General features: G+C 46.3%; 1 protein-coding gene across 3 annotated transcripts; it reads left to right on the plus strand.

Annotated features, from left to right (window-relative positions):
• The first annotated feature begins 121 nt into the window (after positions 1-121).
• LOC118771013 (complement C3-like) lies at positions 122-26,782 on the plus strand. Of its 3 annotated transcripts, none has more exons than XM_036518842.1 (39): positions 122-235; positions 685-877; positions 1,467-1,650; positions 2,022-2,092; positions 2,403-2,494; positions 2,645-2,727; positions 3,024-3,111; positions 3,900-4,011; positions 4,153-4,261; positions 5,732-5,847; positions 6,299-6,652; positions 6,956-7,156; positions 7,743-7,898; positions 8,436-8,565; positions 10,507-10,563; positions 11,015-11,117; positions 11,900-11,985; positions 12,529-12,677; positions 12,959-13,171; positions 13,254-13,311; positions 13,691-13,777; positions 14,492-14,695; positions 15,144-15,219; positions 15,626-15,785; positions 16,285-16,377; positions 16,629-16,788; positions 16,906-17,063; positions 18,826-18,978; positions 19,124-19,183; positions 19,819-19,933; positions 21,090-21,144; positions 22,524-22,611; positions 22,977-23,066; positions 23,771-23,876; positions 24,227-24,316; positions 24,869-24,937; positions 25,536-25,619; positions 25,989-26,127; positions 26,276-26,782. In XM_036518842.1, the coding sequence occupies exons 1-39, from the start codon at positions 162-164 to the stop codon at positions 26,412-26,414; spliced, it is 4,755 nt and encodes a 1,584-aa protein (XP_036374735.1). In that variant the 5' UTR covers positions 122-161; the 3' UTR covers positions 26,415-26,782. The 3 variants fall into 3 exon arrangements, 2 of the variants coding, with proteins under 2 accessions (XP_036374735.1, XP_036374736.1); XM_036518843.1 differs by having other exon boundaries at positions 22,980-23,066; XR_005004593.1 differs by lacking the exons at positions 24,227-24,316; positions 24,869-24,937; positions 25,536-25,619; positions 25,989-26,127; positions 26,276-26,782 and having other exon boundaries at positions 123-235; positions 22,972-23,066; positions 23,771-23,842.
• Positions 26,783-27,090: the final 308 nt, after the last annotated feature.

The following is a 27,090-nucleotide window of genomic DNA, read 5'->3' on the forward strand; positions in this document are numbered from 1 at the left end:
GTGTGTGTGTGTGTGTGTGTGTGTGAGAGTGTGTGAGTGTGTGTGTGTGTGTAGCTGAAGAGGTTCCTGAGTTACAGATTAACAGTGCTACAGCTGGCAGTGTGGTACTTATGGCAGTAGCAGGGGGAGAGCAGGCACTTTCTCTGGACTCTGCAGGCAGAATGACGGGTCCTGCTCCCCCACCTGCTCTCCTTCTGGTCCTCTTCTTCGTCTGGCCCTCCCTGGGCTCCCCGCTGTAAGTCATTTCCTTTCTCCCTCTCTCCCTCAGTCTAAAAACCGTTGGTCAGTTTCTGAAATTTGTGGCAGTTCAAGCAAAAACTGTGTAAAATGAGTATGGTACAAAAGCTGGTTTCTTCTGTAAAAAAGCAAATACTGACTGATTTTAACCTTCCTAAGCCGGTGAAATACAGTATATTGAATGTTTTGACAAGATCTGGGACACAGAGGGTGTAGATGAGACTCAGAGTTACTGTTTGATATGGCTTCCCAGTTTTTTTTTTTTTGGGGGGGGGGGGGGGTCAGTGGTGTTTAAATGCATCGTGTGATGTGAGACAGATGTGTCAGGATGAACGGGTATTGTACTACTGTGTTGAGGTGTGTGCTGGTGTGTGTGCTGGTTTGCTCGTTAGTGTGCTGGTTTGCTTGTTAGTGTGCTGAGGTGTGAGGTCGCTGTCTGTGCTGTAGGTATGTGGTGGTGGCTCCCAACATCCTGCGTGTGGGCAGTGAGGAGAGTGTGTACCTGGAGGCACATGGCACCACAGGGCCTGTAAAGGTGACACTCACTGTGATGGGATTCCCTGGGGACCAGTTTGCACTCTACAGTCATGAAGTGACATTAGACCGCAGCACATTATTCCAAGCGCTGCACAAAATAAAGGCAAGTAAGGAGTGGATTGATAAATTATTTATGGCATGAGTATACATATGTTACATTTTTGTTATTTGCATTGTTTAGCCCCTGGGAGATTAATGTACAATACATTTTACACAGCGTCCATTTAAACTGCTGAAGCAGTTACTGAAGTCCTTTAGGTTCAAGAGCATGACAATACAGGGGTCCAGTCCTACTGCGGCCTGCAGTCCTTAGGCTGTAAGTCCAGCCCTAAGTGAGAGTCTAGGCCCTAACCCCAAGTCCAGCTTACAAACCTCAAGTCTAGGCACCTAACCACAAGTCCAACCTGCCACCCTCAACCAAAATTACACAGTTATGGGAATTATTGGTTGTGCTTTTGACATCAGAATCTCAAGCCACCATCATCTGTAGGTGAAAATACTATTGTTTTAATGTTCAAAAGAAATCTCTCTCTCTCTCTCTCTGTCCCTCTCGTTTTATATGTCTGCAAATCCTTGCCACTCTCTCCCTCTCTTTCTCTCCCCCTCTCTATCCATCTCTTTTCCTCTTTTCCTCCATCTATCCCTCCCCTCTCTCACCCCCACTCTTTCTCCATCTCTCTGTCTCATTCCAGATTGATGAACTTCATCTACAGAGTAAGCCCAACTCTAACCAGTATGTGAGCTTAAAAGCGAAGTTTAAAGACTCAGCAAACAAAGACTCTGTACATAATGTGGAGACAGTGGTGCTGGTGTCCTTCCAGTCTGTATTTATTCACCTGCAGACGGATAAACCCATTTATAACCCCGGGGAACGCGGTAGGCCTGTTTCTCTTCATAAATACTCACACACGGTACCAAATAAACCCCAGAGAAAAGAGCAGATTGGCCTTTCAGGATGAATACACATGTACTTACTGATGAGGCAGTTTCCACCTGTAATATTAAATTATACTTCACAAGTAATTGGGAATTTTATCCAACAGGCACTGGACAGGCACAGCTGTGCCCTCTAGTGGTAAGAGATCATAACTGTGGGATCCACAGTCTGAATTTGCTACAGTGATTTTTTTAGAACAATCGCTGTCCTCCAGATACCAGAATGCCGCTTTCTTTCAGCCTCCCATTCATCCATGGCTGCCAGTCCCAACATGCACTTTGTCCTCTGAACATTTTGTTTCCTTTTACAGTCAGATACAGAGTGTTTCTCACAAACACAGCAGGCAGGTCTGCCACCGACGTGGTGACTGTTCAGATCAAGGTGAGCGGGACAGAAATGGTATCTAAACAATCAAAGGCTTTTATAACCACATGATTTAAATGCATTGGAGTCTTTTCTTGCTCATGCTAGCTGAGGTTTTTCATTAGAGTAAAAGGCTTTGCAGAAGTAACAATTAAGATTCTCATTGGGCAGAATCATGTCATGTACCGTGCTTTAATTTAAACAATAATGACTTGACAAAGCATTTCCCACTCTGCTGAAGGGATTGAAAGCTAAGGAGACTCTTGTGATCTCAGAAACATCAGCAGAGCCACTTTTCAGACATTGTGTTTGTGGTCTCCGCTGTCAGAACCCACAGGGGAGCATCGTAGAACGGGACGGAGGTAGAACTACGCATAAGGGCATATTCAGCAACAGTTACATCCTGCCAGAGGGCGCCAAGTAAGAGTCACCACCTCAACATTTACACACACCGGCCGCCTATTTAAGATCTGATGTGCATGTGCGTTTGTGAATGCGTGTGTGTTTGTAAAATATGGACTCACAGGTGTGGTCAGGTACATGCAGCTCCACCGTGCGCTTGCCTCCCAGATTAGGTTCATGGACTCTGGAGGCAAAGCTGCAGAACCATGAAGACATTCTTGCATCCTCTGAATTCGAGGTGAAAAAGCATGGTGAGGAACCAGAGCACACACTCTTTGCTCTGACACAGCTCATAACGCACTCTCTTTGCTCTGACACAGCTCATAACGCACTCTCTTTGCTCTGACACAGCTCATAACACGCTCTCTTTGCTCTGACACAGCTCATAACACGCTCTCTTTGCTCTGACACAGCTCATAACACTGTCTCTCTTTGCTCTGACACAGCTCATAACGCACTCTCTTTGCTCTGACACAGCTCATAACACGCTCTCTTTGCTCTGACACAGCTCGTCATGCCTAACTGTTTTCTTGTTTTCCATTGACAGTACTGCCAACATTTGAAGTGATTCTAAAACCAAGCAAGAAGTATTTTCATGTGGATGATGGAGAGTTCAGTGTGGATATTCAGGCCAGGTAACTGCAGAACTGCACAATAACACGCAGCAGGTGCAGCATATTCCACTATACCTGTGTGCCAGAGGAGCGAAATCAAGCAGACTTCCTTTTATCAGCTCATTTTCAAAGAATATGCTCTTCAGATGATACTCAGTCTCTGCTTAAATGACCGTTAAAAAAACCAAAATGTAACAAAGTCTCTCATTGTCTTGCTTCTCTCGCAGTTCAGTTCAGGTTGATTCAGTTCCCTTTCGTTGCGTGAACAGATACACATTTTCCAAGGAATGAACCGGATGAACACAGCAGTTACGAACATGATAAACACACTGATGAAAACGCAAACGCTGCAAATAAAACCTGTGGAAATTCTGATTCTGATTCTGATTCTGATTCTGATTCTGATTCTGATCTGTAGCTCTGTCTCATATATTCGCTGTTAGTAAATGCCTCATGGTCCCTCTCTCTGAGTGAGTGATGTGCTCTGATTTGTGTGCCATTAATGAGAAATGGTTCTTGTGTGAACATTGTCAGGGCAGTAATAATGGAAGTGCATCACAGTGTGTAAGGAGCTTACTTTTTTACTTTATGAGTTTTGGTTTCCATTTTTTTCCTTTAGTTAATTTTTTAAAATATTTTTTGTTTCTCTCTCTCTCTCTCTCTCTCTCTCTCTCACACACACGCAAACACACGCAAACACACACATACACACACACACACACACACACACACACACACTCTCTCCCTTTCTCTCTCTCTCTCTCTCTCTCTCTCTCTCTCTCTCTCTCTCTCCTCCTTCTCTCCCTCAGATACTTGTTTGGTGTTGATGTAGAGGGCTCTGCCTACGTTGTGTTTGGACACATTGACAGTGAGGGTAGAAGAACCAGCTTCCCGGCTTCTCTGCAGAGGGTCGTCCTGCAGGTAAGGACAGTGAATCAGCCAGAGGGCTCTTATCTGTGCAAAACTGATGGGCCATTGATCAAGCCGTGAATAAGCTGAAATGGAACAGGAATGTTGAAAAGCAAAAGCAGTCATGATTTCCTCAATCTGTCTGTCCTTCAGTCAGGAACAGCCAAGGCCACCCTGCTGCGAGACCAAATCCATGCTGTTAATATCTACAACATTGTGGGCCATTCCATATATGCAAGAGCTACAGTCTTCACCATCACAGGTGTGGGATACTCATACATACAGTACTAATACTCTTACTCATACATTCATACATGCAGTACTCATGGATACAGTACTAATATTCTTACTCATACATTCATACATGCAGTACTCATGGATACAGTACTAATATTCTTACTCATACATTCATACATGCAGTACTAATACTCTTACTCATACATTCATACATGCAGTACTAATACTCTTACTCATACATTCATACATGCAGTACTCATGGATACAGTACTAATATTCTTGCTCATACTCTTGCTCCATGGCAAATGTCATGTTTACCACACACATTCATACAAATATTGACACTGCCTCTCATATGCTTACTACATACCCACACCCACACCAATTCTTATTTTATTAGTTTATATTCATACATATGCTCATATTTAAATGCATAACCTTACTCCTGTACATTACCTCTGGGCTTGCAGGTCGTCAGGAGGGTGTAATAGTTATCTGGATACCGCAGTTACCCTGCAACACCCACCAAACATGACTATTAAGCAACACAACCAGGGGGTAGCGGCAGTCCAACCCGTGCCGCTAATCTCCGGTCAGCAGGTCATGCTAGCTGCATTCTGGACTCTGAACTCTGTCCGCTGCCAGGCAACCTACAGCACAGCCATACTCAGGACTCTATTCATCTCTTGTCAAAAGAATGAAAAATGGTCATCCTCAGGTGCAACATAATCATATTTGAAAGCTAATTTCACACACACGTCAATGGTACATGTAGCAGGGAGGTACGATGGGTTCGTAATAAAGATTACATGTGGCACAAAAAAACGGACAGTGAGGAATTCACTTATCTTTGCATTCCTCACTCGCTAGCACCCCTTCGTTTAGGTCGAGCTCAGGCCACAGGCATGTGTGCATCTCTGTGAGAGACTGCAACCCGTATAGAGCAACACTACGCGGGACCAGAGGGTACAGTCCCTCGGTTGCATATATAACCATTCCATCTTAGCGATTAGCAGAGAGGCATCTGAGCAATTTATTTAATGAATTCTGTTCCTGTACCGCCAAAGGTAAGATGGCACGCCATCCTTTGCCACTCAGGGACTTCCGTCGTTGGTGTGTTCGAGGGAGAACTCTACGGGCAGCTCTACAATGTCAAACCACACAAACAGACAGTAGTTCTGCATCAAACTGAAGACACTGTGTTTCAGCTCTGTGTTTGTATGAATCTCAAACAACACCAACAGAAATATTCTCAAAATGCTAATAAACTGACAGTCAGAATATGATATACACAAATAGGCATGTTGAACCGAAAACAATCAAATGTACACTTTGCCATTTTATGTGTTGAGGAATCCATATAAATAGCATCAATTTTCAGCTTATTTCATACGCCTCTCTCTGCTGCAGACTGCACCCCAATGCAGCATAAAGAGGAGTCGCTGCCCCCAGCTCGTGCACATTTAGCGTTATTTTTTCTTTTATCCTCCTATAGGCAGCGACATTGTGTCAGCAGAGCTCACAGACATCAAAGTGGCCAAGTCTCCCTACAGAATCGAGTTCACCAAGTCCCCCAGATACTTCAAGCCCGGCCTGCCATTCGGTCTGTATGTGAGTACAGTGCCAGCTTCCCCCTGTGTGAGTACAGTGCCAGCTTCCTCCTGTGTGAGTACAGTGCCAGCTTCCTCCTGTGTGAGTACAGTGCCAGCCTCCCCCTGTGTGAGTACAGTGCCAGCTTCCCCCTGTGTGAGTACAGTGCCAGCCTCCCCCTGTGTGAGTACAGTGCCAGCTTCCTCCTGTGTGAGTACAGTGCCAGCCTCCTCCTGTAGCCACACAAACGTGCAGTTTCATCACCTGCGTTGTTCTGTCCAGGCTGTACTCGTGATAGGGCAGCCATATTTCTCAGCCCTGCTCCTGCTCCACCCTTCCCTTCCCCCTGCCTCCCACTGCTGCTCTATCTCTGTCCTTCTCCAGGTGTACCTGTCACCTACTCCACCTCTATCTCTGTCCTCCTCCAGGTGTACCTGCCTCCCACTCCTGCTCTATCTCTGTCCTCCTCCAGGTGTACCTGTCCCATACAGATGGCTCACCAGCAGGGGGCATCACTCTGAGAGTGGAAGACATGACTGCGATCACAGACAGGCACGGAACAGCCATTCTCCCCGTCAACACGGCAAAGCACGAACACCTGAAGATCATGACAGTGAGGACGAGAGACAGCAGCCTGCCTGCCACTCACCAGGCCGAGGCGAAGATAACCCTCTCAGCCTACGAGACAGAGAGCGTCAAAGAATATCTGCATCTCAGCGCACCCGGCGGGACGGTGGTGTCTCTCAACTCTTTGCTCCAAATTTCCGTCACCTTCCACAGTGAAGGTGCTCAGCAGAATCTCCCGACTGACTCCGTCTCCTTCATGGTAAAATAACCCCACAAAAATACAGCTTAACAGACAAATCTAGACTCACAACGTAGCTGACACTGCAAACCTGTGAAGCCCATGAGTGTTGCTGTCTCTGGGGTTCCGATTCTCACAGCATTTCAGCCTTGATTGATGCAAATGAGAATGCAGAGCAGAGGGCTGGGAATGTTGCTCCTTATCAGAATCTTTACCACCTGTCTGGCATGCAAAGTGAACGTCAGCACTTTAGTATTTGTTTGTATTCAAGTTGCAGCACATCCCAGGAGAGGGAGATGAAGGGGTTCTGTCTGAATGTGACAGGTGGTGAGCAGGAGTCAGATCATCCAGAAGGGGAAGTGGCCGGTGACAGCGGGACAGAAAGTCATGAAACAGTCCCTGAAGGTCACTCCTGAAATGCTCCCTTCTTTCCGTCTGGTGGCCTATTACTCCGTGCCGCAGCGCGGTCAGCAGATCATGTCGGACTCGCTGTGGGTTGATGTGGAGGATGTCTGCATGGGCACGGTGAGTGAGGGGGAGGGGCTTAGACTCTGAGACTCATAAGGCTTAGACTCTGAGACGTATACAGCTTAGACTCTGAGACGTATAAGGCTTAGACTGAGACGTATACGGCTTAGACTCTGAGACTCATGAGGCTTAGTCTCTGAGACGTATACGGCTTAGACTCTGAGACTCATAAGGCTTAGACTCTGAGACTCATAAGGCTTAGACTCTTGGACGTATAAGGCTTAGACTCTGAGACTCACAAGGCTTAGACTCTGAGACTTGCACATTCCTCCTATGAGGCTTGGATACTCACAGTCTCATATGCTAGGGCTTGTATTATGAGACTCTGAGATTTAGCCTCTGAGATTCTGACTTAGATAAATGGATGTAGACACATTGACTTGGAGTCAGAGACTTAGATTATCATATAACTATGTGTTTTGTGTGTACAAACATTCATTATAGCTCATCCTAGTTCCATTTTATATGAAGAGTCATGGCAGTGATTGGCTTTCTCAGGCTCTTGACTAATGATGTGAGAAATCAGTTATATATTCATTCAGAAGTCAGACATATGGGTTGTCCACTCTCTTCCCTCTCTCAGCTCCAGCTGTCCATTCCGAAAAAGAAGAGTGAGTACCATCCTGCAAATTTTATCAGGCTGCATGTGAAAGGAGATCCAGGCGCCATCGTGGGGCTGGTGGCTGTGGACAAAGCTGTGTATGCAGTGAGCAATAAGGGCAGGCTCACTCAGTCCAAGGTGACCATCCACCCCCCTATACTTAACTTAACTTACAGCTTCCTCCTCTACACTTACACAGCAATAACTGTAATCTACCTCCTCTACACTTACACAGAGGTAAGGCCACACCTGTCAGTTCAGTGTCTACAGGTTCCAGTGGAGCCCTTCTGTGTGTGTAGAGTAAGGGGGGTGTCATTCAGTCACTCCCACTCCAGGAAAAAAGGCTCCAGGATGCAGTGTAGGCTCATTGATGTTACCCATACAGGAAACATGAAACATATTTTCATCACACTCTCAGTAGTGCATTTGCTCTCAGGGTCATTATTGCTTTGAAACTGGCACCAAATCAAAGCTTTGCACTGGATATCAGAGTTATGCAGATAGTTATGTTAGTTTTGGTGCTTGAATTTGTGTTTTAAAAGGAAAGGTTTTAACTCATCAACTACACTTATATCTAATACGTAACAACAAATCTGAGAATGTAAGAGTTACAACTGAGCCATCTTGTATGTAAAGGTCTTTCCTGATCATCACGTTCTCGCCCTCTCCCTGCAGATCTGGGACGCTGTGGAGGACAAGGACATGGGGTGCACGCGGGGAGGGGGGCGAAACAACATGGGCATCTTTACAGACGCAGGACTGCTTTTCCTCTCCAGCTCGGGGACCAAGACCCCGCCCAGACAGAGTATGTTGCCTGGCTTCCTCTCAACCTACCCCCACCTCTCTCTCTTTTGAGGAGCTGCATTACTGTGTGTGAAACTGTTACAGTGTTTGTGAAACTATGTTACAGTGTGTGTGAAGCTGTGTTACAGTGTGTGTGAAGCTGTGTTACAGTGTTTGTGAAACTATGTTACAGTGTGTGTGAAGCTGTGTTACAGTGTTTGTGAAACTATGTTACAGTGTGTGTGAAGCTGTGTTACAGTGTGTGTGAAGCTGTGTTACAGTGTTTGTGAAGCTGTGTTACAGTGTGTGTGAAGCTGTGTTACAGTGTGTGTGAAGCTGTGTTACAGTGTGTGTGAAGCTGTGTTACAGTGTGTGTGAAGCTGTGTTACAGTGTTTGTGAAACTATGTTACAGTGTGTGTGAAGCTGTGTTACAGTGTGTGTGAAGCTGTGTTACAGTGTGTGTGAAACTATGTTACAGTGTGTGTGAAGCTGTGTTACAGTGTGTGTGAAGCTGTGTTACAGTGTGTGTGAAACTATGTTACAGTGTGTGTGAAGCTGTGTTACAGTGTGTGTGAAACTATGTTACAGTGTGTGTGAAGCTGTTTTACAGTGTTTGTGAAACTATGTTACAGTGTGTGTGAAGCTGTGTTACAGTGTTTGTGAAACTATGTTACAGTGTGTGTGAAGCTGTGTTACAGTGTGTGTGAAGCTGTGTTACAGTGTTTGTGAAACTATGTTACAGTGTGTGTGAAGCTGTGTTACAGTGTGTGTGAAGCTGTGTTACAGTGTTTGTGAAACTATGTTACAGTGTGTGTGAAGCTGTGTTACAGTGTGTGTGAAGCTGTGTTACAGTGTTTGTGAAACTATGTTACAGTGTGTGTGAAGCTGTGTTACAGTGTGTGTGAAGCTGTGTTACAGTGTTTGTGAAGCTGTGTTACAGTGTTTGTGAAGCTGTGTTACAGTGTTTGTGAAGCTGTGTTACAGTGTTTGTGAAGCTGTTTTACAGTGTTTGTGAAGCTGTTTTACAGTATAATTAGGAGCTATGTCAGCATGTAGACCTGTGCTAGATTGTGAGGAGCTGTGTTATAGTGTCAGGCAGCACAGGCTAGGACTCAGTCGCAGACCCAAAAACGCGAGGGCAGAGAAACACACGGCAGAATCAAAAACCAGTACACAGGCAGGGTCAAAACCAGAGAGGCAGTCCGAGGGCAAATCCAAAAACGGGAAAGTCAGAACGGGCAGGGTCGGAAAACGGGAGGGCACAATCAGGCGAACAAAGCAAAGCGGCAGGCAAAAAACGGAGTCAAAAACAGGCAGGTCGAATCACAAAAAACAGCGAACAAAGATAACGCGGGGACGAAACAGGTAGTAAACTACTGCTACGAACTAGCAAAGACTGCACAGCGAGCAGGGCATATAAAGGGACAGACCGACGAGGGGATGAGATGCAGGTGCGCAGGTAATCAGGCGGAGACAGGGCGGAGAGAAGGGCCGGGCAGAAACACAAGGGAAAAAAGAAAAAAAAAACCAAAAGCGCAGGGCTAGGAGGCGGGAGCCCTGACATATAGTGTGTATGGACCTATGTAAAAGTGTTAGGGACATGTGTATGGAGCTATGTTAAAGTGTTAGGGACTGCGTTGTGTGTACAAAGCCATGCTACAGTGCATTAGGAGAGGTGTGTAGAGCTGTCTTAGAGTTGAAGAGTTGTGATAGTGTTGGGGGCTGTGTTACAGTGTGTACAGGATGTATGAAGCTATGTTATAGTGTGTGAGGAGTTATGTTACAGTGTTAGTGGCTGTGTTACAATGTGTACAGCTATGTTACAGTGTGTGAGAAGTTGTGTAACACTGTTTATGGAGCCATGTTACAGTGTGTTTTATGATGCAGTTTTGCTCCACCTGAAAAAGGTCTTTAAAGCTAAAATCCTCTCGCTGGTTCTCTCCTTCCCTCCTTGTGCCCCAGCTCACCTCTGCCCCTCCGACAGCCCACACAGAGGACGGCGCGCCCTGGTGCAGTCAGGTGAGTCGGCCATCAATGATAGAGAGGCAGGCGGCCGTGGGGCACAATGGAAAACAGCCAGGCCTGCAACCCGAAGGCCGCTGTGCTCTGAATTCGAGAACCCGAATTCCTCCTGTGAATGCCAAGCCGTAGAAACATTGGATAACATCCAAAGAGGTCTATCTATGTATGCCGTTCTGGATAAGGGCATTGAGATAATCTTCAAAGCAAAGCTAAAGTAAATGAGAGAGGCCTACTGTTGGTTGTTAGCCACAAGCATGAGAAGATGGCTAGGTATCTACAGCAGGTTGCTAGACTGATTGTGCTATTTATCTATCCAGCTATTTAAGGGAAAGTGTGTACATAAATAGCACACACACACACACACACACACACACACACACACACACACACACACACACACACTATCTCTCATGTTTGTCAGTGATCTGTGCTTTTTTATTCATTTCAGACAGCGAGACCAGCTTTATGGAGGACATTTTTGTTCGTCACGTATTCAGTAGCAGCTTTCTGTGGGTTATGCAGGAGCTGAGAGGAACCCCAAAGGATGATGGGTAAGATTTAGGAAATAGAGAATTTGCTGTTATGGAAACCAGTATACAGTGGTCTCCAAGGACCAGCATTAGAAAATACTGGGACATGCTAACCACTGTCACATTTTGTTAATACATGTAATAATCTTTATTGTTGAGGGATATTTTCCAAAAGAAGAGACTGCCACTCAAATCAGAGAGGAGAACTGAGAGTGGGAGAAGGGTTATTTTTTTCATGACATAGTGTACGTACATGGATGTGAACATACTCCTTTGTGTGTGCATCCATGTACACGTTGACGTGGTGACCTTTGCTGTTAGGGATGGGGATATTCTTTTATTGTTGGCGCTCACAGTTGAGAGAGCATACCAACTGCATTTAAACCGATGCTCTCATCTGGGGCTAGCTGAGAATAAATCGCAGGACAGAAGCACAGTCTCAATCTGACACTTATTCTGAGAGATCATTATTTTAGTGGGCTTTTTTGTGTTACTGCCAGGGCCCCCAGTCTGACAGTACTGCTTCAGCAGAGAAATGTTTTAGCCCCCACTCCATGTGTGCACAGAACCAGAACCAGGCTATCTGCTCACTGGATTTGTCCACAGATACATGCCAATAATCATATAATCAACAATCAATACGCATTTCCTCAATAATCACGTGACCAATCATATAATCAATAATCAATATGCATCTCCTGGTAAAGGCGGTGTACCGCAGAGCGTGCATCTGGGGAGCAGCAGACATGGAACTTAAATTCATTGTTGTTTTATTTTTTTGCCAACACCCCCTCTCCCCTCAGCCTTGCCACCTTTGAACAAATATATGCAGTTAAGGATTCAACCACTCAGTGGCAGATCTTGGCCGTCAGCTCATCTCCCACCACAGGTAGGGGGCGCACACACTCATACCATGAGGCATTCACCAGTGCCCTGCTTCATGACTGGCCTGTCCATCTGTTTCTCTGCACAGGGTCTGGTGTTCTTGAGTGGGCCATGATATTTGTCCATCTGTCTGTCTGTCTCTGTTTATCTGTACAAGGTCTGGTACACCTGACTGATAAGCCTCACTACATCTGCATCGATCTGTCTGTCTCTCTGTCTCCCTGCCTGTCTGTCTGTCTCTCTGTCTGCCTGTCTGCCTGTCTCCCTGCCTGTCTTTCTGCCTGGCTGTCTGTCTCTCTGTCTGTCTGTCTGCCTGTCTCCCTGCCTGTCTTTCTGCCTGGCTGTCTGTCTCTCTGTCTGTCTGCCTGTCTCTCTGTCTGTCTGTCTGTCTCCCTGCCTGTCTTTCTGCCTGTCTCTCTGTCTGTCTCTCTGTCTGTCTGTCTGTTTCCCTGTCTGTCTGTCTGTTTGTACCTCTCTGTGCAGGGTCTGGTTTCCTGAGATAAGTTATTGCTTCTGTATCCGTCTGTCTGTCTGGTCCCCCCCACAGGCGTGTGTGTGGCTGAACCTGTGGAGGTGACGGTGAAGAAGCGCCTCTTCGTAGACCTGCTCTTGCCTTACTCAGTCGTAAACAAAGAGCAGGTGGAAATTAAGGTGGTGGTGCACAACTTCTACTCTGCATCTCCAGATTCACTCTCGGTATGTCTCTCTCTCTCTCTCTCTCTCACACACACACACACACACACACTCTGCCTGTATGTCTTTTTCTCTTTCCCTCTCTCTCTCCCTCCCTCTCTCTTTCCCTCTCTCTCTCTCTCTCCCTCCCTCTCTCTCTCTCTCTCTCCCTCTCTCTCTCTCTCTCATTGCCGGTACATCTCTCCCATTTTGGATTTTTGGCATGTACACATCCCCTCCCTTTGGTCTTTTCACCAGCAGTGTGTCTCTTCGGTGCCTGCCTCACTGTCTCCTGCGTCTCCCAGGTAACAGTGGACCTGCTGGAATCTGAGGGTATCTGCAGCCTGGCCAGTGAGAAGGGGAAGTACAGACAGGAAGTGGCTGTGGACGCACAGTCCAGCAGGGTGGTGCTTTTCACCATCGTCCCCCTGCAAGTGGGCAGCCATGACATCACAGTAAAAGCCTTCAGCATGGAGGAGGAGCTCGGAGACGGTGTGAGGAAAACGCTGCTTGTCGTGGTGAGGAGCGCGTGCGAGTGCAGGAATGGGGTTTTACCTGTTTGTACGTGTCCATGGTGAGCCTCTGTCTTCCTTCACCTAGCCCCAGGGAGTGCAGAAAACCAGGACCATGCTGAGGACTCTGGACCCCTCCATCACGGGTAAGTGACTCACCGCTGGCCTCCGGTGGTATCTTTAAGTCTTTCTGTGAAAAGAGATGTTAAAATGATTTAGTACAAGAAAAAAAAAATGAAAATAAAGATCCTGTCTGAAAAAAAGCTAATTTTTCAGTGTGCACATTAATTGAAAAGGTAGGATAAAGATATATGCCACTATGGTTTTTTTTTTCCTGTTTTGCTAATGCTAAGTATGTTTTTGTATTTTGGGTCTGATTGACATGGAGAGGAACGTGTGGTTTTGGGTCGGATTGTTGATTGGACCGGAGAAGAACATGGTTTGGAGCCTGATTGTTGATTGGACCGGAGAGGAACACATGGTTTTGGTTCTGAGCACTGATTGGCTGGATATTTGTCTCTTCAGGTGGGAACCAGGAGGAGACCTTCTTTCCACCACCTCTCCCCTTGCAGGTTCCGGGCACGGAGGCAAAAACTTTCATCACTGTCTTTGGTAATATCACTGCTCTCGCTGCATTCTGGGTAACTGACTAGCCAAAGTTATTCCTGAAGTGGAGAATTCTGAACGTATCATTGCTTGCACACTGATGAATGGTGTGAGGGCGGGGTCACAGAGAACACTGCAGTGCACTGACACTCGCACGGCAGCACAGCTGTGCGGTGAGTGTGCATTTCTCTTCTGCCACGTGCAATGGTGAAAAGTTATTGTATGCTTCCCACACGTCTCCCACAACATTATCCTCATAGCCACGCTTATCCACAGCAACTTACAGAGGAGGAGTACAAAGCGCATCTAGTAGAATGGTACAAAACATAGTAGAAGCAGGATGTTACAAAACATATTCAAACATGTGTCAATGCCCAGCACAACGCTGAGATCCCATACCTGGTTCACAGAGTAAGTTCAATCTGCTGAAAACATGCACAAACTCTTTTCTCACGCTTTCTACGTGCATTCTGTACTCACGGCTTATTGTCAGCCTGTGAGTTCTGATTCAAGGCATCTGAAAGATATCAAAAATCCTGCCTCTATAACCCACTCCCACACCACCACAATCCCACCTCTATAACACACTCACACACCTTCACACTGCTGCCTCTATAACCCACTCACACACCACCACAATCCCACCTCTATAACACACTCACACACCTTCACACTGCTGCCTCTATAACCCACTCACACACCTGTTTATGCTGTTACTAGGAGACGTGCTGACAGACAGGGTGCAGAACTCTCTCTCGGGCTCGGTTCTGAGTGGACTCCTTCGCATGCCTGGTGGGAGTGTGGAGCAGAACTTGGCCTCCATGACATCCCCTCTTATTGCCATTCACTACCTGGACAGTGCCAACGCCTGGGAGAGCGTGGGGGTACAGAGGAGGCAGGAGGCCCTGGCGTACATACGTGCAGGTAAAGGGAAACCGATCCTCTTTGATCCCCTCTCCCCCTGCCCCCCTGTCCACCTCTCCCTCCCTCTTTTCTACACTCCTCTTTCCTCTGCTCTTCCTCCTTTTCCTCCTCCTCCTCCCCTGTGCCCCTTCTTTGGTAATAGAGGACACAGTGATGTGTGGAGCAGGGAGCTTAAAACATAATTCTGCATGTCCAGGTTCCAAGCGCTGAGAGGCTGATCAGGATTGCACATGTATGTCATACCCTGCTACAAATAAAACAGCCCACATCCTGCACCAGGACAATACTGCCCCCTACTGTACAAATCCCATCCATGAGTTACAGCTTGACATGAGATGCTTACGTGATACGATATGTAAAGAATGTGTGTACAGATGTGTCATTGAATAGGAAGCTAACATATCCTTACAATAAATTTCTCAGCCTTTTGCATGTTCTCTCTCTCCAGGTTACGTCAACCAACTGCAGTATCGTAAGAATGATGATTCATACCCTCCCTATAACAACGAAAAATCCAGCACATGGTAATTCATAACACCCTGACACCAAGCAAATTCATACATAGAGCAGTCTTCAGGGCTGCAGTGTGGAGCAGCGGTCAGGGCAGCAGTGTGGAGCAGTGGTCAGAGCAGCGGTCAGAGCAGCAGTGTGGAGCAGTGGTCAGAGCAACAGTGTGGAGCAGTGGTCAGAGCAGCAGTGTGGAGCAGCGGTCAGGACAGCAGTGTGGAGCAGTGGTCAGGACAGCAGTGTGGAGCAGTGGTCAGAGCAGCAGTGTGGAGCAGTGGTCAGAGCAGCAGTGTGGAGCAGTGGTCAGGACAGCAGTGTGGAGCAGTGGTCAGGGCAGCAGTGTGGAGCAGTGTTTTAATTGCCTCAGTTACGCACTCATCCTGATTGTGAAGGCTTGATGGTGTGCGTCCTGCGGTTTTTCAGGGTGACAGCGTACACAGCCAAGGTGTTTGCGCTAGTCTTCCTGTATATGGAAGTGCAGGAGGATCACGTGTGCCTCCCCCTGAAATACCTGGCACAGAGTCGCCAGTCCCCTGATGGCCATTTTCGAGAAGATGCAGCAGTTTCTGACCAAAGCATGACGGTAACACATCCCACATTCAAATACAACCCAATGTACAGCATGCTGTTTTTATTAGGATAGCATTACATACGTACAGAGCCGTACGCAGTAACTACAGAGATGCAAGCACTGTGGCTACACCCTTCCTCCAGAGATAAGCCAAGAGCAGACTAGCTCATAATGAATGATGTGCGTAAGAGTGGCTATAGATGCTATCCTTTATAATGTTAGCAATTTGTTTCGATTTATATTCAAAATGAGTCTGGATTTATACTTTAATAAATATTGTATTTATCTAAGAGGGTATATATTGCTTATTTTCTTGCTAATCTGCTTAATAATACTACTATGAGTACTAATGATAACAGCGATCCCATTCTGAGAACATTTCTCAGCATTTAACACATTTCCCTTTTTTCAAAAGACTTTCCACAAGGAGGAGCAGGTGCATCTCAGTCTCTACCTCTCTCTCTGTCTCTTCCTCCATTTCTAACTCTCTCTGCTTCTCTCTCCCTCTCAGGGTGGAGTGAAAGATGGAGAACATACTGCTCTCACCGCGTTTGTTCTGATTGCCATGGCGGAGGCCAAGGATATCTGTCAAAGCAGGGTCCCTGTGAGTTGGAAACATTCATACAGCAGGGCTCAGAGCAGCAGTGCTCAGCAGGGGGCAGTGTGGAGCAGTGATTTGGGCAGCAGTGTGGAGTAGTGGTCAGAGCTGCAGTGTGGAGCAGTGGTCAGCAGGGGACAGTGCGGAGCAGCAGACAGATCTACAGTGTGTGTTATGTGCCTGTATGTGTAGCAGCTGAGCAGAACTGCTGTCCGACCTGTGGTCTCACTCCTCTGTGTGTCTGTGCTCTGCTGCAGGGGCTGGCCAGCAGCATGCAGCGTGCCTCCCAGTACCTGAGCGGTCGCCTCTCCAGCCTGTCCAGCCCCTACTCAGTGGCCATTTCCTCCTACGCCCTGGCCCTGCTGGACCAAACGTCGAGCACACTGCTCAGCCAGTTAAAGAGAGTTTCTGCATCAGGTGAGTGTTTCAGTTCATCTCAGCAAGATGCTTAACATAAACGAAATGCCCCTGTCTCTGTCTCATACCTCCTCTGTCTCTCTCTCACTGCTCCTGTCTCTCTGCCTGTCTCTGCAGATGGCTCTCACTGGGGTGGGTATGATGCAGTCGGTGTTGAGGCTACAGGATACGCGCTGCTCACTCTGCTGAAGCTGGGACAGCTGGACCAGGCGGCTCCTGTCAGTCGCTGGCTGATGGAGCAAGTTGATTTGAGTGGCAACTATGGTTCCATACAGGTAACCACACTTACCACACACACACACACACACACACACCATTCAGATAACCACACTTACCACACACACACACACACACACACACACACACCATCCAGATAACCACACTTACCACACACACACACACACACACACACACACACCATTCAGATAACCACACTTACCACACACACACACACACACACCATTCAGATAACCACACTTACCACACACACACACACACACACACACACACACCATCCAGATAACCACACTTACCACACACACACACACACACACACCATCCAGATAACCACACTTACCACACACACACAACACACACACACACACACACACACACACACCATCCAGATAACCACACTTACCACACACACACAACACACACACACACACACACACACACACCATCCAGATAACCACACTTACCACACACACAACACACACACACACACACACACACACACACACACCATTCAGATAACCACACTTACCACACACACACACACACACACACACACACACCATCCAGATAACTACACTTACCACACACACAACACACACACCATTCAGATAACCACACTTACCACACACACACACACACACACACACACACACACACACCATCCAGATAACCACACTTACCACACACACACACACACACACACACACCATTCAGATAACCACACTTACCACACACACAACACACACACACACACACACACACACACACACACCATCCAGATAACCACACTTACCACACACACACACACACACACACACACACACACACATACACACCATCCACATAACCACACTTACCACACACACACAACACACACACACACACACACACACACACACACCATCCAGATAACCACACTTACCACACACACACAACACACACACACACACACACACACACACCATACAGGTAACCACACTTACCACACACACACACACACACACACACACACACCATTCAGATAACCACACTTACCACACACACACACACACACACACACACACACACACACACACACACACACCATCCAGATAACCACACTTACCACACACACACACACACACACACACACACACATACACACACACACACACCATCCAGATAACCACACTTACCACACACACACACACACACACACACACACACACACACCATCCAGATAACCACACTTACCACACACACACAACACACACACACACACACACACACACACACACACCATCCAGATAACCACACTTACCACCAACACACAACACACACACACACACACACACACACACACACACACACACACACACACACACACACACACATACCATCAAGATAACCACACTTACCACACACACACCACACAGGGTCCCAAGTGGCCTCGCCTAACTGATCTCAGGTACCTTGCAAGTTGCTTGGATAACGTCAGCAGAGTACTAACTATTCTCTATTCTTGGTGCCAACTTCACTGTGGTGCACTGTGGAAAAATACCTGCTGGCTACATGGGAGTGCAGTCATCTTATCTTGCGTTAAGTGCAGTTTCTGATTCTAAAGACAGGGGTGCACGAAGCAGGAAAAAAAAAAAGAAAAACAGGATTTTTTATGTTCTGGAAAGGATGTTTTGTGTTTTATTTGCTTATGGTGATATGGGGATTGCTGTGTTTTCTGGGTCTCTGAGTAATCATGCTTTTCATTTACAGTTCTTTAAAGTCCTTCAGAGTCACCCCTCTGCCTCACTCTTCTCCTTCCAGTGTACCATGGTGGTTATTCAGGCCCTGGCGAAGTACCAGTTACAGCAGCGCTCCCTAGAGGACAGAGGCCTTGAAGTGAAGTTGCTCTTCGGGAAATGGAAAGCAGTCTGGCTGTTTAGTACAGCCAGCAATCCTGTGTCTCGAACCGAAAAGGTGAGAAGAGGGCAGTGCTGTAACCCCAAATAGGGAGTAAATACCCCACATGGGGGGGGGGGGGGTGACAGAATGGAAGCTCTGTGTAAATTGAACAGAAATGCGCAGAATATTGTACATATTTTGTTCTCTGTTCTACTTACAGTTCACAGGATCTCGGAATTTCACTGCAGTGGCAAGGGGCAGAGGGACGGGAAAGATAGCGGTGAGTACTGCTGTGGCGCCCCCTGCTGTTGGAGGAGTAAAATCTCACAGCATTTCTGACTCATTGATCATTGCCACTGCTCACTCCGATCTCAAAGTTACAGTGCACACCCCATCAGTATCTGCACTTTGGGTACAGAGTGATTTAGCCCAGTGGTCTGATATGTGGTCCTCTAGGATGTAAACTTGACCTTGTTTGAGATTTCTGTGGACGTCTATTACTCCATCACAAGCTAGCAGTTAGATATCAGAAAACCTGCACTAACATTTAATCAGAGTGTTTACATTTGGCTTAGCTTAAACCAGCAACCTTTGGCTTATGAGCCCTGGTGTTTACTACTACATTGCACTGCTGCCCGGCTCCTTACCACTACACCACACTGCTGCTCCTTACCACTACACCACAATGCTGCCCAGCTCCTTACCACTACACCACACTGCTGCTCTCACAGACTCAGGTATATGAGTGATGTTGAGGCTCAGGTAGGTGACTCAGGCTCAGGTATATGAGTGATGTTGAGGCTCAGGTAGGTGACTCAGGCTCAGGTATATGAGTGATGTTGAGGCTCAGGGAGGTGACTCAGGCTCAGGTATATGAGTGATGTTAAGGCTCATGGTCACCTCCTTTCCCTCCAGGTTGAAACCGTTTACTATGCAATCCCGAGCCCTCAGGAGAAGGGAGCCTGTCAGGGCTATGATCTGGACCTTGACATCAAGGAGACCCCTCTCATCATGCTCAGAGAGAAACACGGTGTGTGTGTGTGTGTGTGCTTGTGTGTGTGTGTGTGTGTGTGTGCTTGTGTGTGTGTGTGTGTGTGTGTGTGTGTGTGTGTCAGTGTGTGTGTGTGTGTGCTTGTGTGTGTGTGTGTGTGTGTGTGTATGTGTGCTTGTGTGTGTGTGTGTGCTTGTGTGTGTGTGCATGCGTGCACGCGCGTGCGTGCGTGTGTGTGTGTAGGTGTATGTGATTGATTCAAGGAATATTTTTTTACCCCCATGTTCACCCTGTCCTTATAACTGCCAGTTGCACATTAAGGTCCTCTCACCAGAACACCCTCTAAACTGTAAACCTGCACGCTCTGACGGTGCTACATTTTCACTACTTTTTCACACTTCCATTCCCACCACATCCCTCATGACATCAAATATGAGTAACTTACAGCACCTGATCAGTCACTAGAGGGTGCTATGGAGAGATGGGATGAGAGAGCCAGGGTCAAAGTAAACCCATCGTACCCGTGTGGAACAGAGAAAGCTGCCCTCCACCGCTGCGTAAACCCGCTCATTTTGGGCTGGCGGCACAGCACAGACTGAAGCTTGTGAAGTCTCACGCTGTAAGGCTCAGACTGTGCTCAGAACGAGGGCGTCTTCTGACCGAGACACTCGGGAGTTGGGGGATCGTTGTACACAGAGTTTGTGTAGTCTGACAACTTCATTATGCGGAGGGAGTGCTGGCTTTTCCACTGCAGTCAGCCCAAACCAATGGTTGATATCTCTGCTTACATAAATAATTCTAATAATATTAACTTCTTACAGGCTCAGCATCAGCACTGATCCTACGCAAAATATAAAAGTACATCAAGAAAAGTTTGAGTTTATTGACAATGACACTAAACTTCAAAACAGCTATTGTACCTCAAAAAAAAATGATGAGGCAGCAGAGGTCTGCACAGCAGGGACCAGGAAAAGTACTGATGAGGTCTTACCCAGGTGGATCGAGTAGGAGAGAGAGAACACATGAAATGAAGAGATGGAGGAGAGAGAGGGAGAGATGGAGGTGAGTGGGAGAGATGGAGAGGTGAGAGAGAGAGATGGAGGTGAGTGGGAAGAGGGGGGAGAGCCGGACCGATCAGAGAGGTGACACCAGGCACACAGGTGAATGAGCCCTCTCTGTCTGTGTACTGCAACAGGAGAAAGAGTCCCTGAGGGTGTGAACCAGGCCTACACACTGACCATCTGTCTGAGGTGAGATCTGTGGTCCTCTCCGCTTTTTGCCTCTCCACTGCTCATACTTGTCACTACAAACTGGTTCAGTATGGCTGACTTTATCATCACAACAACGTTACACTTATTTTGCCAACACATTTCAAAATAGCAAAATGATAAGTAAAATGATAAAAACATAATAAATAAAACTATAATAACTCATGAAAATAACCACAGATGATGAATAAAATGAATTGCTCACTGTCCTTCAGACTATAATGTCTCCAGAAAGGTCTGGGGAATTACTGGGGCAGACTCTTTGAAATGCTTCAGTACAGTTTTCAGAATTCCCTCCTGAGGTGAAAAATGTCTTCCAGTAGACTCAGAGTTGTGGTGTGTTCCTGACAGATCTGTATGATGTAATGGATCTTACAGCACTTACAAACATTGAAATGGGGTTAATGTCATCAGATCAAGGAAAAGCTTTTGACCCAGTGGATGGAGTGACTGATGAAGGAGGAACGTGAGGCTGGGATATAGAGTAGTTCAGCTTTGGGAAGATAGAGTTTGAGGCATGGATCGTTCACCCAACTCGAAATGTCACTGAGGCAAGCTGTAACGAAACAGACTGGGTTCCAGATGTGGTCACGGGTCTATTAATGACAGAATCCAAAAACGTGGTTGGGGACAAAACAGGTCAGCAACAGGAATCAGAAGAACACCAATCCAGAATCCAAAACACACAAGCAAGGTCCGAAACAGGTGAAAGGTCAAAACACGGGAATATCACGGTCGAATTGCAGAGAGCAGGCTTGGTAACTAATCAGGGATACGATACCTCACAATGAGGCAACTGAAACACTCTTTATAAAGGCAGGGCTTGATTGCAGGAATGGATCACAGGTGTGCTTGAGTGGGTGTGGTTGAGCCAGGCTGAACTGGGCGTGGCTGCGCTGGCTGAGCAGGTTGACCTGGGCGTGGCTGAGTTGGCTGACTGGGAGCAGGTGTGACACAAGTTTTGCGTGAGGAGGTAGGTACATCAGTGGGTGCGAGGGAGAGGAAGAGTTGTGCATCATAGCTGTGGTAGGAGAATCCATGGAAGGATAATAGCAAGCTGAAGGAAGCTTTGTATAAGGAAAACAGGAGGACCAAGAACAGATCCCTGGGGGACTCCTGTGGTAAGGCTACGGGATTTTGAGACAGTGCCACACCAGGATACTCGGCAGGAGAGTTCAGAAAGGTAAGAGGTAAGATAGGTGTCCCTCTGTGACTTTGTTGTTTTGTTTTCGTCACGATTTCATTTGTTTGAGGGGGTTTCAGTATTTAAGATGATGTAACTACGTAGGCGTCATTGGAAATTAAGGAGATCTAAAAGTTAAAGTCTCTCTGTCTGTCTGTCTCTGTCTCTCTCTTTCTAGGCCTCTTCGAGGGACTCCTGACACAATGACTAATCTGGATGTGTCCCTGCCCACGGGTTTCGTTCCTTCTCTGAGCAACCTGGAAGAGGTAAAGGCTGCAGGGATTGGTGTCTGGGGGAGCACTTTGTGTGGAAGAGCTGCTGCTCATAGTTATCAAAACAGCAGCCTTACTGAACCGCAAACATCACTGCTCTTTAGAGTACAGTGTAGTGACATCAAAGTCCAAGGACATGCTGATAAGATGTGGTCAGACGGAACAGGGAGGATGGCTTTGACCAAAACATGTCCAGTTCATGTAAAAAAAGCTTTTTGCATTTTGATAAAGTGATGAATTAACAGTTAAATCATTGTTTTCCAAAGGCAGGGAGTGGAGCCCCCTCCCTCTGTGTGACTCTGGGTTGATGTGCTACTTTCTGTCATAATTTCCGTCTTCCTTTGCTCTTCGGAGGGCAGCAGAGGCTTCGAGCGGATGGGCTGGTAGACGCTTACAATGTGGACAGAGAGCTGTCAAAAAGAGGGTCTCTGATCATCCACTTGAAAAGGGTGAGTGACATCACTTCCTGTCAGTGGTCCACCTCTTGTGGCTGTATTGCAAAACACGGTCAGTTTATTTCTGAAAACGTCTTTATTCTATGAGAGGCTAAAAGGATCGTAATGGGAGTCAGAGGATAGGAAATTAGAGTTTGAGGTCAAGGGGTAAATTTAGGATTAGAGTTGAAGGTCATGGTTTAGGATTAAGAGTTATGAGTTAAGCGTGAATGTAGGATGTGATCTTTCATGGTCCTAAGGAGTTTAACTCTTTGACTTGCTACTGGTTAACATTTCTTATAAAAATGAACAGAAAGAGCAAATGTTCAAGAAAAAACCAAGAATTTAAAGCAAGTTTCCTGCTCTCCAGCCACCTACCTGTATGTAATATACCCCTAATTAGGCAGGTGTGGCTCGTTAACCAATGGCTGGTTGTCCACAAGAAAATTATGTGTACTTACAATTACAGTGAACAATTAAACAATTAACCTGTTTAGGCAAAATTGATTTATGAGCTCAGTTATTTATGATGTTGGAAATAGAAAGACAACAATCCTTAGATACTTAACAAACTGACAATTGAGCAAATAAACAGGAAAATGTGAGGGTTCCCCTTCACACCATCTCTGATTCCTCTTAACCCTCTCTTACCCTATTTTTACCACCTGTGACTCCTCTTACCCCACTCATATCCCTCTCTGACCCTTCTTTCCCTTCAGTTGCCTGAGGGTTCCAAGCACTGCATCCCTGTGGTACTGTACAGGGAATTCAAAGTGGGTCTGCTCCAGCCATCAGCTGTCAGGGCCTACGCCTATAACAATGCAGGTAAAACCATATCTTAAACCTGTTACAATGCAGGTAAAACCATAGCCTAAACCTGCTACAACACAGGTAAAACCATAGTATAAACCTGTTACAACACAGGTAAAACCATAGCCTAAACCTGTCACAACGCAGGTAAAACCATAGTATAAACCTGTTACAACACAGGTAAAACCATAGCCTAAACCTGTTACAACACAGCTAAGCTCACAGCCTCAAACCAGTCATAGCACAATCTACTACTACGTCACTTGCTGCATTGACAAAACTGGATGGCTGGATGGTTAACCATTTTAGCTGTTGTTCTGAGTAAAAACAACAGCAAGGTATTTTTTCCTTTCGTTTTCTTTTAGAGAAATCCTGCACAAAATTTTACCACCCTGCAGGAAACAGCACTGAGCTGGCTGTTTCATGCAAAGAGGAAGTTTGCAGATGCGTTGAAGGTAAAATGCACCTGACGTCATTACCACCGTCTCTCCTGATACCAATACCAACACCAGCATTCATGCTGAAACTATGAGTAATATATTTCCATCTGTGCTGACACTAAATCTATGTATATACTGATACTAACACTACTATACTAATATTAACATTGCCATCTATACTGATGCTGATACTAACAGTACTATACTAATATTAGTGCTACCATCTACACTGATACTAACACCACTATACTAATATTAACACTACCATCTATACTGATACTGATACTAACAGTATTATACTAATATTAACACTACTATCTATACTAATACTGCTACTAACAGTACTATACTAATATTAACACTACCATTTACACTGATACTAACACCACTATATTAATATTAACGCTACCCTCTATACTGATACTCACGTTACCATTCACTTAATTACATGAATTATACATACATTAATTACATAATAAATACAGCACACTGTGACCTCCCAGGACATAATCTGTACCCTGCCTCCATCTCTTTCTCATAGAGTGTCTGTCTCTCTGTCTCTGCCAGTGGGCTGTCCATCCCTCAAGCAGAAAACCCTGGATCGAATGGAAGAAGTATGCAGAGGGAGCAACTATGGTAACATACCCTGACCACCCCACCATCCTGACCGTGTACTGTGAATACATACCCTGACCACCCTACCATCCTGACCGTGTACTGTAAAAACATACCCTGACCACCCCACCATCCTGACCGCGTACTGTAAAAACATACCCTGACTACCCCACCATCCTGACTGCATATTGTAAAAACATACCCTCACCACCCCACCATCCTGACCGTGTACTGTAAAAACATACCCTGACCACCCCACCATCCTGACCGCGTACTGTAAAAACATACCCTCAGCACTCCAGCATCCTGACCGTGTACTGCAAAAACATACCCTCAGCACTCCAGCATCCTGACCGCGTACTGTAAAAACATACCCTCACCACTCCAGCAGCCTGACCGCGTACTGTAAAAACATACCCTCACCACTCCAGCAGCCTGACCGCGTATTGTAAAAACATACCCTGACCTCTAGCAAGATGGACCACTCCTTATGGCAGGATTATACAGGTCTCACCACACCCCTGATGGGGCGGCCCAACCATGTTCAGCCATATGACCTGCAGAATGGCACTGTCAAGTCTGAGCTCCTCCAATCAGGATGAACTTACCTGTTTTACAGTTTACAAAATGACAGTGGCTGAAGTCCATACAAGTGCACTGGTGGATAAATACATCATGGAGATCAAATATGTGGTAAATCAAGGTAAGTGGAAAATCACAGTTTGTAACACAGAGACAAAGAGATGGAGGATATGGGATCATGCAATTCTTTCATTTTCTACTTTCACAGATACTGTCAGCACATCATTAGCTGTAATATCCAAAAAATTACAAATAATATATATAAAATTTTATATATTTGTTATTTGTATCAATGTGTTCTTCTCCCAATACAATATCCGAGAGAGAGAGAGAGAGAGCGAGAGAGCGAGCGAGAGAGAGATCTGGAAGCAGGGGAGAGGGATTTGGGAGACAGAGATTTAGTGGAGAGAGAATGGGATTCATGGAAGAAAGAGAAATTTTGCAGAGAAAGACTGAAGGGAGATACTGAGGCTGTTTGCACTGTCTTCAGGGCAGGACCCAGTGGTTCAGGGGGAGAAGAGGGAGTTTGTCTCTCACAGCAGCTGCAGGAACTCCTTAGGACTGAAGCAGGGGCAGAACCTGCTGATCATTGGCCAGCCCAGAGACCTGCTGCAGGCAGCCGATGGAGGGTGAGTGAGCGAGAATGGATGGATGATCGGCTAATTGGTTTATTGCTTCAAAAATTTATCAAATTACTGACTGATTGATGGAATAACTAACAGACTGGCTTTTTGGTTGATTGACTGATTGACTCATTGGCATGTACCTGTTTCTCAGGTTCTCGTATTTCCTGTCCTCTGGGACGTGGCTGGAGAGAATTCCCAGCGAGGCGGAATGTCAGGGTGCCCAACAGAAGACCTGCACAGACATTGAGGACTTTGTTTTTAACCTCCAGGTGTTTGGCTGTCCCATATGACTCTCCTTCTCTGACAACCCCTTTTCGGCTGCATAATACCCCAACTTCTGCCTCCAAATGACCAAATGACCCCTTTCCGCCCCCATGTGTGGACCTACCCCATAATACCCCCATTCTGCCCCTTACCTACTCACGCCAGTGCAGCCTTGACAGGCCTGCCAGCTCTCTGATAGGATGAAGACTGAAGAACCAATCAGAATTTAGCATCAACAGCTTGGTGACAGTCAGAGCTGGGATGCTACTGCACCAGGGGTCCAGATCAGGGTATTTACCCAGGAGCATGTTACCTCTCCCCATGTGTACTGAGTAACAGCAGACTAGATTAATCGAATGCAGATCTCTGTGCAGTCTGGGTAAGGCGATCTCTGTGTAGTCTGGATAAGGAATTATTTAATGATGATGTCTAACCTGTCTGAATAAAACATAATCAAAACCCTGTGTCTCTGCAGTTTCTGTGTGTGGAAACAGTAACAACACACAAAGTCCAACTGTTTAGAGTTAATGAGTTTTGGGGATTTCTTTGAAATGTTAAGTAACAAAGGTCTTATTTATGTAGACAATATTCCTTCACTTGCTGTCTGTCCAAATTCCGGTTTTTGATTTACTTATTGCTTTTAGGATGAAATGACAGCAGAAGTGGTGGATAAAAGTGTAACCAGCATAAGTTGCTCTGGAT

This window comes from Megalops cyprinoides, chromosome 24, assembly GCF_013368585.1.
Source record: "Megalops cyprinoides isolate fMegCyp1 chromosome 24, fMegCyp1.pri, whole genome shotgun sequence".
Lineage (NCBI taxonomy): Eukaryota > Metazoa > Chordata > Actinopteri > Elopiformes > Megalopidae > Megalops > Megalops cyprinoides.